We start from the raw sequence: 13118 nt of genomic DNA, 5'->3' as shown, positions 1-13118 counted from the left end.
TTAGGTTTAGAGATATGCTATCTTTCTCATTATGTTGAGCTTTTTTCTAATCATTGAATCATTTGATTACTACACATTTTCACTTTATTTCATCTCACATGTCAGAAACTGACTCAATTTATGCCTATTAAATTACCAAGTTCAACTAGCAAATACAACCTTAAAATTTATGTAAATTGATTTCATTGCACAGAAAATGATTAATATGTTTCAAAAGAACCCGATCAATCAGTTTTTGTAGTACAAGACTTTCCCCACACCACTTAGATTAGACTTTTTTTTTTGTTGAACAAATTTAGATTAGACCTTAGAAAAATCTATTTATATTTTCAGTAGCAAACATTTATTTATTTTAATTTCTTTTCCTGTCAATATCTAATGAATTGTCTTTCAATGGAAAATAATAAAAAGTAAAAGATAGAGAAAGAGACAATAATCATGTGAGTAATGAGAAATTGTGAATTTATTAGGACATCTAACTCCCTTCTTTCTCTCTACAACTGTTCCCTGCCTAGTGAGGGGGTGAGTAGTCCAAAAGCAACTTGGAAACTACCAACTTTCTCTCTCCAGACTAATCAAACATGTTACATCTCTTGTATTATAATTCACTAGATGAGAAGTAAGTAATAGGATCATATAATTAATTGATATGACTCACAAAGACCATGCACCAACTCACTCAACAAAAATAAAGAAAATAAACAAGGGTGAGTTGTAACCTCCTAATCTTCTACCATTTCACTTTTCACTACACACTTCGATAGTAATCAATAGTAACACATCAAGAATGACACTCGAAATTTAGCGGAAACAACATTTAAGTTATCAGATTATCTAGATTTACCAGATCGATAGTGCTTAGATGTAACAAGCTCAACTTATGAGTAGAAATTTCTACAAAAAGAAAAAGACAACTTGTAACTGGAAAAATTGTCACATCACATGTTGTATTTCATTATAAAGGTATTTGGTTTTACTTACAATCAAAGGAAAAACAATTTGAAATTTTGTAAAAGTTAATTAGTACAACATAAGATTTGTTGGATCAGTTTGGGTAAGTTTAACATTACCTAAAAGAAAGTTTTGCAAACTTTTTTCTTTTATGTTTGATGATTCTCAAAATACCTTTTGATGGTGCCTTAATCTTAAAGACAAATTGTCTCTCTTCCTTTTTTTTTTTCTTTTCTCTTTGGCTTGCCAAACAATCAAACCTAAACTATTCTCATACTTTTTCTCCTTTACATTGTTAACATTGGTTGTAACATGGCAGGCTCCTCTTTTTTCTTTTCTTTTTTTGGTCTTAAAGCAAGATTTTTGAGATAACATTATCTACTTCACAAATTAGCTAAAGAGTTTCTCAAGAGGCTCATCTCTCTTGAGTAAATCCGTCTCAAAAGAAAGAAGTGCAAATTTGATTCCAAAGTAGCTCTTAGAGCCCTTAAGAGACTTGAACGAATGCATAAACTCTTGACCTGTAATGATTTTGTTAGACTTTTACGCGCCACGGAGGAAGAGATCTTGAAAGGGCGAGATAATATCATTTAGGATCTGCTTTAACCTATCTACCATGATTTTTGTTATGATCTTATAGGTGGTATGCAGGAGATTAATGGGACGAAAATTATTTCATTAAATGAAGGTTAAACACAATATACCCCCTCTTAGGAACAACTAAATGGACGAATATAACTGTATCAGACACAAGTACCAAATTGTGGTAAGAACACATAAATAAACAAAATTCAGGATACATTGTCAAACAATGACACTAATATGACAAAGGGTGAATTTTCCATTTCACAATTGTCCTTGATCAGTGCTTCGTGAATTTCTTCAGAACTTCAAAGTAATCAGGGAAAGTCTTACGGGTGCAGCCTGGATCTTTAATGGTGACGGGAACATCTGCACAAGCAGCAAGAGAGAATGCCATTGCCATTCTGTGATCATCGTATGTGTCGATTGCTGTTACGTTTAATCTTTCTGGTGGAGTTATAACACAGTAATCTGGTCCTTCCACTACCGTTGCACCAAGCTACGAAAATACAACATGACGAAGAAGAAACCTCATGAAGTGATGAAGACTAATAAAAAAGCATAAAAACACCTATAAGGAAGCATAAAATGACGTTCAGTTGGTAATGGGAAACTAACCTTCCTTAGTTCAGTGCATATTGCGATCATCCTTTCAGTCTCCTTCACTCTCCAACTTGCCACTGAGAAACGAGATTAATCGGTAAGGATCTACGGGAATGGTATAAAAACCAACATTATGAAATCTGACTCAAGTCAATTCAGATCTCGAGTCAGATTTGAATCTCAATTTGAAAAGATACTGAACACCAGTGCAGTCTGCAAAGGCCTATTATCTACACTTCTAAGTAAATGTCAAAAATCTTAATCGCCAGAAACATATCTTACCATCTCTTATGGTAGTCGGGCCATCGGCAAAAAGCGCAACTACAGCAAGAGTCATGGCAACATCAGGCATTTTGTTCATGTTGACATCAACTGCACGCAAGTGTTTCCTTCTGGAGGGATCTCTAGGTGGACCAGTGACGGTAACACTATTTTCAGTCCAAGTAACTTTTGCTCCCATTTTTTCGAGAACCTCTGCAAACTTCACATCTCCCTAAAGTAGGAGGAAGAGAAAAAGAAAATAGTGAGAAGGCTGCTTCACAGGGAAAGAAAGTAGATGAACGCGGGTACCGATATCAGATGCATACAAAGCACAATTAGTACCTGCAAACTGCTAGTTCCACAGCCTTCGACTGTGATGGTACCACCAGTGACAGCTGCACCTGCCAGAAAGTAACTAGCACTTGATGCATCTCCTTCAACATAGGCCTTTCCTGGAGATCTGTTGCATATTTTTGGATTTCATCACTTCAAACTAACTATGGATGCACAAAAGGTTGCAATGCTTTCATAAGACCAAACTTACTTGTACTTTTGACCTCCTTTGACCAAAAATCTATCCCAGCTATCATTGTGTTCTACACTCACTCCAAAGCGTTCCATTAGTTTCAAAGTCATTTCAACATAAGGGACAGAAATCAATTTATCAATAATCTCAATCTCCACGTCTCCTAGCGCCAAAGGAGCTGCCATCAGCAAGGCAGTCAAGTATTGACTACTAATAGATCCAGAGAGTTTCACCTGTAAATGGAAGCACGGAAAACTTAGCAACCGATGGTATCGATAAATTTATATTAATGCAAAGTTTGAACTTCAAGGCTATACAGTATGAGTAACCAATGAGCACAAAGAAACCATTAGAAAAACTAAAATCATCTCAACATAATCAAGATATAAAAAGCAACCTAGATGTAAAATGAGAACAGTAGTAGATGGGAACCAAACTATCTCTTAGTGAAGTAAAAGCTTTAATTATTCACATTACAAGAAATAAACGAATCTTCGAAAGGAATAGATTATGGGAACCAAAAGCAAAATCACTACATTAAAGATTCTAATGAAAAGTTCAGAGGAAGTACTCAGGCAAACCACTAGTGTTTGAAAAGTTAATCCGGCATGGTGGTGATCGAATGGTGCGAGAAATGGTGGTCATGGGATGGTTCTTCTAATGATGGTTGTAATGAGGCAATTGTGGTCGTTACGTGGGCCCATTCAACTCAGATATGTGTTTAGTACAAATTTTCAAACATAATAATGTTTACATCTTTTCAAACTGGCACGTCGGTCACATACAAATTATGCAATGGGGTAAGAGATACGAAATTGAGACCATCTTATTTTGTGGCTTACTTTGTAAGAGATAAAAATTAGTGAACATAAACCTCACCTTTCCTCCAGGGAGCCCTCCATTTGCATTTATGCGAACAGGAGGACAATTAGTGCCTAGAAAACAGTCAGCATCTGCACCAAGTTGTTTTAGACCAACAACCAAGTCCATAATTGGTCTCTCTCTCATTCTCGGGACTCCATCAAGTACGTAACTGTATTAATCAATTGTCAGAGATCCATCAGCCTCAAACTTGATCAAAAGAATTCATATTTGATATTATTGTAGTTTGTAAAAAATTTCATCTCTCTTCCTCCTTACCCGCCCACACCGACCTGAGAAAGGGTAGGGCTGTACATTGAGAAATGAAAACCTCACTACTCAATCCGCAGCTGGAAGTTTACATTCGGTAAAAGTGTAGTCAATCACATTCTTTTGAATAATGGTCGAAAGACTGACATACCCCTTTTCTCCTCCAAAAACTTAACAACTATCTCTGTTTACATGTTATAAAGTATATAGATAGAAACCTGGCATTTCCACCAGCAACTGTAACTGCAGCAGTCAATGGACGCATTGCTGTCCCAGCATTTCCCAAGAAAAGCTGAACTTCATCTTTTGACTCTTTCGCAACAGGAAACTGTCCACTACAACCTTCTACAGTAGCTCGTTTATTTTCTTTGTCTTCTTCTACTCGTAAACCAAGTACCTCCAAGGCACGAAGCATATAATGAATATCCTCACTGTCTAACAAGTTATCCACCACAGTTGTTCCCTAACAAAAAAAATAGGAAAACAGAACCTAAGGTCTATGAGAACTCAAACAGAGATAGAGTTGTGCAAATTCAGAGCTACAACTATAATAAAATGTCGATTATAACTAGAGTAATAAATTATGCACAGTATGAGAATTTCGTAAAAAGATAAAGCGGTAGAACCAAGAGAAAATATGATCATATACAAGGCTACTACATAGATTCAAAAGTTACTACTTGAAATTCGGTGATCCTAATTCCTACATATTGATTAGTTTGAACTAAAAATTTAAGTGGAATGTTCACATTATGTATGATAGTTTGATTTTTGACAAGAAATATTTACACACGGGTCTATTTAACGTAGAAAAGTAAGACCCATGTGTCGTGGTACTCGCTTGTGGGAATAAACCATAATAAGTAAAACGGTTCCGTAATTGACATAATCGAATGTCGGCAAAACAAAACGATGATAAACTAATATCAAATTCATAACCCAACAAAACTCGCCAAGAAAATACATTTCGTATAAATGTAACTCAAAGATAACCGGACTCTAACTTCCCCAACACGCGTGATATGTAGAATCTTTAACAAGCTTCTAAGAGAAATAACATAAAGAAGCCCACAAAAAATCTTCCATCTTTTATGTATCAAAGTAATTATTTAACACGAAAACTATAACAACATAGAAAAGAATGAACATAAATCCCAATCTGAATTGATAGACCGAATTGATTACCCTAACTAAGTGAATTATAATAAACATAAATCCCAATCTGATCACAAAATGATTAAAAGAATTAAAATTTTAAATTATGTAAAATTCACAAACATAAAAACAATCAAATAAAGTAACTCAAATTCGAATCAAACTCTTTTGATCTACTCAACTCATTCATTCGCACAATTTTAAATCCAGATCAAAACCCGGATCAAATAAAAGATTTCAAATTGATTAAAAAGTGAAACTTTAGAGAGAGAGAATTAACCTCTGATAGAGCAGCAAGAAGTAAGATCCGATTCGACAAAGATTTCGAACCAGGGAGCTTAACAGTACCAGAGATTTCATTAATTGGTTGTAACAAGATCTCGGGTACACTTGAAGACTTCTCTTTCGTGGCAACAGAAGCTGAAATTCTAAGAACAGGAGAAACCCTAACTGGAAAACCTGAATCTCCAAGGACTCTTTCATATTTCAAACCACAAAAACCCACATTCTTTTTCAATTCAGATCCTAACCAAACAGAAGAAAAAGCTTTGGGTTTCTGGGTTTTAGGTAAATCGGTACAGAAATTGGTGCTACTATGGAAACCCTTACAGATGTTGCTAACTTGCGCCATTTCTGTTAATTTCTTCTCTTTAGATAGAGAGAGAGAAAAGATGATGAGAGAGAAATGGGGTTTTTGATGATTTTTGTTTTGGAGTTCTTCTTCTTCTTCAATTTCAAAGATTTGAAAGTTTACCTACCAACAACTCCCACTGAAAAGGAGTGTTAGAAAGAGGGGATGCGCACGTTAACCAGAGAGCAGCCTTTGTTGTTTGTCTGGTTGCTCTGTCTCACCTACCCCATGGATCTCGTGGGAACCCGTTTGCCCGGGAAACTACGGGTTTCCGCTTATTCCACTGTACTACCAAAGAAGCCTAGGCCTCATTTGTGTACACACGTGGCTTATATTGTGAGCTTTTCTATAAGCCCATAAATAAAAACGCTTTTTAAAAATCTGTCTGAATCGTTTGGTACGTTACATAAAAAGTGTTTTTATATCTTAAAATGCTAGGTATGACGTTTGGTAAAAAAATGTAATCTTCGTATTGTAGTTATCAAACAATATGCTTATATCATTATATTAATAAAAAAAATTATAAACATTAAATACTAAAATATAATAATAGAATTTTTTTAATTTTCATAAACGCATAAAGATCAAAATTTGAACCTAATGCGGTGGTGATAGTGCTCAATGGTGGTGGACGTGTTATGGTGGTGCTCAATGATGGCAGAGTTATGGTAGTGATGGTGGTTGTAGAATGGAGGGGGTGTTGGCGGTTAGGGGGTAAAGTTGCAACGACGGTAGTGAAATGGGGTTGGTGGAGGTGGTATAGTGTGATGGTGGAGTGGTCGATTTGTGGCGATGGAGGTGAAGTGGTTGTGGTAGTGGTGGAGTTGCACCGAAGGTGAAGCTACGTCGGAGGTTGTGGAGTTGCGGGGGAAATGGTGAAGCGTTCGGTGATGGTGGTAGAGTGGTGACGAAGGTGGCGGAGTGGTTGTAAAAAAATTTGATGGTTGTAGAATAGTTGTGATGGTGGTGGAGTTGCGGCGAAAGTGGTGGAGTGGTGGTGATGGAGTTGCGCCGGAGGTGGTATGGAAGTGGTGGAATGGTGGCATAGGTGGTGGGGTGATTGTCAGAGGTGGTGGAGTGATTGTGGTGGCAGAGGTGGTGGAGTGATTGTGGTGGCAGAGGTGGTGGAGTGGTTGTGATGGTGGTGGATGTTTATTGATGGTGACAAAAAAAATTATTATTTTATTTTCATAGCTAGCTTTTAATAAGCAGCTATAAAAAAGCCACAAAATCGTGGCTTCTGCTTTTTAGAGAAAATGGGCTTTTCTAGCTTAAAATAAGCGACAACTTTTTTGAACCAAACGCGTAAAGTTTTCAATAAGCGCTTAAAATATGCTAAAAGCTGGCTTTTAGCTTTTTTTTAGCGGAACCAAACGAGGCCCTAATGTCGCAAACAATTAGGTTGACCCGGCATAATTTTCAAAACGCACCGGCCGGAGTAGAGAACTTGAAATTCTAATAACCAATCTTCGGGAGCAGTCGTGACCTTCAAGTCATTATGGCCTTGACAATAGGTGACACGATACCTTATAGTGTCCCAACATACGAGCTAATGCGCTCATGCTTTCCCATACGAAGGTTCCTTAAGTCATAGACTCTCGCTAATCATAAAGGATACCAACCACTATGCCAAGCACATTAAGTCACATCATGGAATCTTGTCATCCAGTCATAAACTTCTGGCTTATACGCATCTCGGCTACCATCCGGACATTGTGCATAGGAACATCCTATATTGTATAAGTTATCTTAGGTCTGAGTCTGACCCCTTGAAGGTGCCCGAAAGTCTACTCTCTTAATTTGTTAATTTGTGAGTGCCTGATATTTGGAGGAGGGAGGGGTGGGAATTTTAAGTGCACTCACCATCTTCGTTATACATATATACACTCCATCAAAGATTTTCGTTAGTCAATTAAAGGAGCGCCTTTAGCCGAAGGAGACCCCTTAAGAAACTGATCTGCTGTGCCCAAATGGTGTTGCCTATAGAATAATGTTTGGAAGTAAGAATTGCTAAATGTTACCAAGGCAGCAAATTTGAGGTGTCTTCCAAGTTAAACTAGAAGATTCATATACTGCTCCAAAATATAGTTTGGAAATTCTAATAGAATCATCTACAAGCACTAAACTAGAAGATTCATATACTATCTCACTATTCACTTATCACATAAAGATATGGGTATGAATTTCAACATTTTCTAGAGTATTCAAAGTTTAAGCTTAGAAGTCAAATAGGGAGCATTTGACTTTTATGTTATTCACAAATATATTAAAATATGGAATTTAGATTTTTTTTTTTTTTTTTGTTGAAACAATATGGAATTTAGATGCCAAAAAGATATTCTAGATACTTGTTTTTAAAATGGGTCCCTATCACCATAACCATCACTAAAGTAGTAACCATTCTAATTGAAGGTTTTATAACAAGATGACAATGTGGATAAAAGCCACCAAAAAAAATAACTTAAGCCATCCTCTATATAGATAGCCATTTATGGGTCCCACTAATCTTTAACTTGAATGGCTTTAGGCCTTTGGGTGACCTAACCAGGTAACCTCAAATATGCACAGATATCTTTAACCTTACCCTAACTGAATGGCTTCAATTCATCACTACTACCAAATCCTACCCATCCCTTGTAAATATCATCAACTATCTCTATTATCCGAATCTTCTTCTTAGAGGATAAACTGAAAAATCCCTTTGGGAACATAAGATATTTGTGTCATTTGAACATCATTCAAAGTTCAAACTAAACAGAGAGGAAAGACCAAAAGGGGGGAACTTTACTAGCTAGTATGAATAATTTAATGATTCGTTTATCGATCATTGATAGATTTGAGAACATATACTGATACCCATTATCCCACTCATACTTATAACAAACAATAACGACTAATCGGAAAAAAAAAAAAAAAGAGTAGCAATTCATCTATGAAGAACCATATATATTGGTAGACATGATTGAAATAGAATTAGTTCTCTGGTTCTTTATTCAAATTTGAAGATACAAGGTCTGCTATTCATGAAACAAAATATTATTACTTTTACTTATAATTCAAAGAGTCTGTTGTTTACTCAAACACTTTCTTAAGACAGGTCTCTTTTCTGATTTCAAGCAGGAACCCAATTTCCAAATGACAAATACGCGGAAAATGAGAAAGAAATTAAACAAATCCAATACTAAAGAAGCCTAAGAAACTGATTTAGCCGCTTCGATAACAGCTTCTGCTGTAATGCCGTATTCCTTGTATATCTTTCCTGCAGGTGCACTTGCTCCAAATCGGTCAATTCCGATTGCCTTTCCTTTGCTTCCTACGATCTTACCCCACCCGAAAGTTGAAGCTGCTTCAATACTAACCCTAGCAGTGACTGAAGCTGGAAGAACGCTCTCCTTGTATTCATCAGATTGGTCTTCAAACAATTCCCAAGAAACGAATGAGACGACTCGAACTGCTTTTCCTTCCTTCCTGAGTTCATCGGCAGCTTTGGCGGCTATTTCTAATTCTGACCCAGTACCAATCAAGATAACATCTGGTTTGTTACCAGAGGAGTTGTCTGATATGGTGTATCCTCCTTTCTCTACTCCTTCAATAGAAGTTCCGGGAAGATTTGGAAGCTTTTGACGAGAAAGGGCAAGAATTGAGGGTCTCTTCCTGTTAACAACAGCAACCTTGTACGCACCGGCTGTCTCATTTCCATCAGCAGGTCGGAACATTAGAATGTTGGGCATGGCTCTAAAACTTGCTAAATGCTCAATGGGCTGATGGGTTGGGCCATCTTCTCCAAGCCCGATTGAGTCGTGGGTCATCACGTAAATAACTCCGGCTTCTGATAAAGCTGAGATTCTCATAGCACCTCTCATGTAATCAGTGAAAACAAAGAAGGTTGCACAGTATGGAACAAATCCAGGGCTGTGGAGAGCAATTCCATTACAGATAGCACCCATTCCGTGTTCTCTGACACCAAATCTAACGTTTCTCTCTTCTGGGGTGTTCTTCTGGAAGTCTCCAAACATTTTCATCAAGGTCATGTTCGATGAAGCAAGATCTGCACTTCCACCGATAAGACCAGGGATCACCTTGGCAAGAGCATTTAGGCATGTTTGAGATAGGTTTCTGGTGGCATCAGCTGGGATCTCAGGGGTGTAAGTCTGGAAATTTGAAAAGTAAATCATCATTATATCACTGATTTCACCATTTTATTAATCATAGAAAACATAAACACGAATATTCACGATCAACTAGACTAAGCAGATCGCCACTTACTGGAAGAGCCTTCTCCCAGCCAGCGGGGAATTCACCAGTAATGATAGACTTCAATTCTGCAGCTTCTTCTGCGTATTTCTTTTCATACTCTGCAAACTTGGTGTTCCATTCGGCCTCAAGGGCTGCACCTTCTGCATCATGACGGCTCCAGTGCCTGCATACACATTCAGATATTTTGAAAATGGATCCTGAAGAAGTAAACCTTTATGAGATATTCTTTATACTAAGTCGCTTACTTCTTCACATCTTCTGGAACGTGGAATGGCTCAAATGACCAATCGAGGTTCTTCCTAGTGGCATCAACTTCTTTAGCACCCAATGCACTTCCGTGTACACTGTATGAGTTCGCCTTGTTTGGGGACCCAAAACCAATGGTAGTTGTCACCTGAAAAGACACAACAATTCATTAAAAACTATCATTAAGTGTAAAGTAAACACTATAATGACTCAAATATCTTATAATTCTCGGATTGTATATTTAAGGAAAACTATACCTTGATCAAAGTGGGTTTGTCTGTAACGGCCTTAGCTTCCTTAATGGCATCACGGATTTCATCATACCCGGTGTTACCATTTTTAACCCAAATAACGTGCCACCCAAGAGCTTCAAAACGAGTATCGACATTCTCAGTGAAAGCAATCTCTGTGTCACCATCAATAGAGATGTGGTTGTCATCGTAGAAAGCAATCAGTTTTCCAAGACCCCAATGTCCAGCAAGAGAACAAGCTTCATTTGAAATGCCCTCCATTTGACATCCATCCCCGACGATACAATATCTAGATACATCCCAATTTAATAAGTAAAACCCAAATTTTGTTGTAATAATCAAGCAAAAAAGAGAAAGTAAAAGCTAAAAAGAGGTGATTACGTGTAATGGTCGACAATCTCGCTATCGGGCTTGTTGAAACGGGCAGCCAAGTGCTTTTCCGCAAGGGCCAATCCAACAGCATTAGCAATTCCCTGTCCAAGAGGGCCTAAAAATAAATTGAATCAAAAGTAGTTCTAAGCTCCGTCTCCGCTAATCCAAGATAACAAACAAACAAACAAGAATATAACAAATAGGATCAATAGGAGTTGAAGAACAGAAACAAACCAGTAGTGACTTCAACACCAGGGGTTTCGAAGTTCTCGGGGTGACCTGGAATTCTGCTTCCCCATTGACGGAAAGTCTTCAAATCTTCTTCCTAGAAGTTCAATTTGGAGCAAGTAGATGTTCAATACCAAGAGAATAATAACATAAAGAAAACCTAACATATGGCACATAGCTATACATTTTTGTTTCCTTTTTAGCTGATTTTCTCATCTCTTCTTCTCTTATGTGTATATGATAAAATGAAAACAAACATAATTCATCAAACTTTTAGCATAAACCCACATTCAAAATTAGCAGAAATTTACAAATTACAATCATCTAATAAGAACAGTTCTTGCCCAAGAAATTGAACATCAAGTGTGTTCTAAAACTCCAAAATGAAATTATTTACTCACCGTTACACTGTCATAGCCAGCAAGATGAAGCAAAGCGTATTGCAACATACAACCATGACCAGCAGAAAGAACAAACCTATCACGGTTAAACCAGTAAGGGTTTTTAGGGTTATATCTCATAATTTCATCATACAAGATATGACCCATTGGAGCACAACCCATTGGCAAACCAGGGTGACCTGAATTAGCTTTTTCAACAGCATCAATAGCTAAAAAACGAATTGTATTAACAGATTTATCAACCAAAGCTGTATCAGTCTTTTCCAAAGTCTCAATAGCTGACGAACGAATTGAAGAACGAGAAGAAGAGGTAAGACGATGATTTCGAGTGGAAATAATTTTAGATGAAAATGGGGTTTTGATGTTTCGGCCACCAGATAGTGTGCTGAGACTGAATCCTGGAAGGGATAGACGATCAGAGTGAGAAGTGGAGCCATGGTGGTGGGTAATTTTACGGGCAACTAGGGCTTGTGAAACAGTTAGAGATGAAGAAGCTGCCATGGTTGGTTGGTGGTGGTGGTGGTGGTGTTTTAGAGAGAGAGAGAGAGAGAGAGAGAGAGAGAGAGAGAAAGACTACACTCTCTTTCGTCAAGCTTATTTTGGGTTGTTAAGAGGAGCTAGACGAGAGAGAGAGAGAGAGAGTGAAGCAGAGCCAATCAAGTAAATCCTTTTATCTTTGACGTTACCAACGAAGAGTAGGAGAGAGAGAGTTGCTGAAGAAGCATAGCCAACCAACAAAAATCCTTTTATCTTTGCGGTTGGTTACTCGTGTGATTTCTAGAGAGAGAAGAGTTCCAAAATCAAACCATTTCTTTTAAAATGAAAAAAATCGGTCTTGGTAGTTAATTAACACGATAGGGTGGTAAGAGGAGATGATATGCCTATAATTTGAATAATTAAAGAATGATTTGTCACTAGATTGTACTGGTCAAAAGTTAGAAATTTGGTAGAAGTAAAATGGCTATGTAGATAAAGTAAATGTACAAGAAATAGGATGGTTTTGACCCTTTTTTTATTGGATTTTTAAGGTCTAAAATATCTTAGTGGTAGCTATATATCTTATTCCATTTATGATGTATTTTCATATTATATATTCATAATTTTTATAATAACTTACGTAAAAAAGTTGTAGTGGTGTATTCTGATTATCTATTTATCTTAATTTTGACAAAGGATTCCAAAGGTCTTTACATGAAATCAATAGAAATTTTCTTTCGTCTTGACTTTTTGACTTTTAAGCCAATCTCTAGTGGCTCACTTCGGACCTATTATGAGCTAACATAGAGATGGTCCTCATTAAACTCTTTCAAATTCATCGAGATAAAACTTGCTTCTCGGATATGTTCCATTCTAAATCCTTGTTTGCCTTTTGATCGGGACGGGTTATGTTTATAGTTGAGAGGTTTAGCCTCTTTACAGAAATCCTTCAGGATGCATGAATACACGTCTTCTTCCAAATTTCTTTTAAGGAAGACGAATTTGACATTCATTTGTCGAATCTCAAATTTTCCAAAAAAGTGGTA

At 37.0% G+C, this 13118-nt stretch overlaps 2 protein-coding genes across 2 annotated transcripts; both read right to left on the bottom strand.

Moving 5' to 3' along the window:
* Positions 1–1612: 1612 nt before the first annotated feature.
* LOC147552530 (RNA 3'-terminal phosphate cyclase/enolpyruvate transferase, alpha/beta) lies at positions 1613–6143 on the bottom strand. Its single transcript, XM_086665350.1, has 8 exons — positions 5490–6143; positions 4273–4517; positions 3803–3956; positions 2942–3156; positions 2740–2857; positions 2419–2629; positions 2152–2213; positions 1613–2032 (listed from the first exon to the last, which is right to left on the bottom strand). Exons 1-8 carry the CDS (start codon positions 5838–5840, stop codon positions 1814–1816), a joined length of 1575 nt encoding a protein of 524 aa, XP_086521476.1. The 5' UTR covers positions 5841–6143; the 3' UTR covers positions 1613–1813.
* Positions 6144–8802: 2659 nt separating this feature from the next.
* LOC147552529 (transketolase, chloroplastic-like) lies at positions 8803–12146 on the bottom strand. The gene is made up of 7 exons (XM_086665349.1): positions 11596–12146; positions 11201–11291; positions 10976–11081; positions 10601–10883; positions 10343–10491; positions 10107–10260; positions 8803–9991 (listed from the first exon to the last, which is right to left on the bottom strand). The coding sequence occupies exons 1-7, from the start codon at positions 12094–12096 to the stop codon at positions 9032–9034; spliced, it is 2244 nt and encodes a 747-aa protein (XP_086521475.1). The 5' UTR covers positions 12097–12146; the 3' UTR covers positions 8803–9031.
* Between the last annotated feature and the right edge of the window lie 972 nt (positions 12147–13118).

The sequence above is a fragment of the Eschscholzia californica genome, unplaced genomic scaffold, assembly GCF_041429995.1.
Source record: "Eschscholzia californica isolate CP2 unplaced genomic scaffold, dmEscCali1.0.p SCAF_3, whole genome shotgun sequence".
Taxonomy (NCBI): Eukaryota; Viridiplantae; Streptophyta; class Magnoliopsida; order Ranunculales; family Papaveraceae; genus Eschscholzia; species Eschscholzia californica.
The sequence above is the reverse complement of the archived record's forward strand: the minus strand, read 5'-3'. Positions and strand labels throughout refer to the sequence as shown.

Excerpts from the sequence above, each read along its gene's own strand:
- LOC147552530 (XM_086665350.1), bottom strand. The coding sequence starts at position 5,840 with ATGGCGCAAGTTAGCAACATCTGTAAGGGTTTCCATAGTAGCACCAAT. Across the intron at positions 3,957-4,272 it reads GTTGCTGGTGGAAATGCCAG|TTACGTACTTGATGGAGTCC; the intron begins GTTTCTATCTAT and ends TGATTAATACAG. Across the intron at positions 2,858-2,941 it reads AAAGGAGGTCAAAAGTACAA|ATCTCCAGGAAAGGCCTATG; the intron begins GTAAGTTTGGTC and ends AATATGCAACAG.
- LOC147552529 (XM_086665349.1), bottom strand. The coding sequence starts at position 12,096 with ATGGCAGCTTCTTCATCTCTAACTGTTTCACAAGCCCTAGTTGCCCGT. Across the intron at positions 11,082-11,200 it reads TGGTGTTGAAGTCACTACTG|GCCCTCTTGGACAGGGAATT; the intron begins GTTTGTTTCTGT and ends ATTTATTTTTAG. Across the intron at positions 9,992-10,106 it reads GCTGGGAGAAGGCTCTTCCA|ACTTACACCCCTGAGATCCC; the intron begins GTAAGTGGCGAT and ends TCAAATTTCCAG.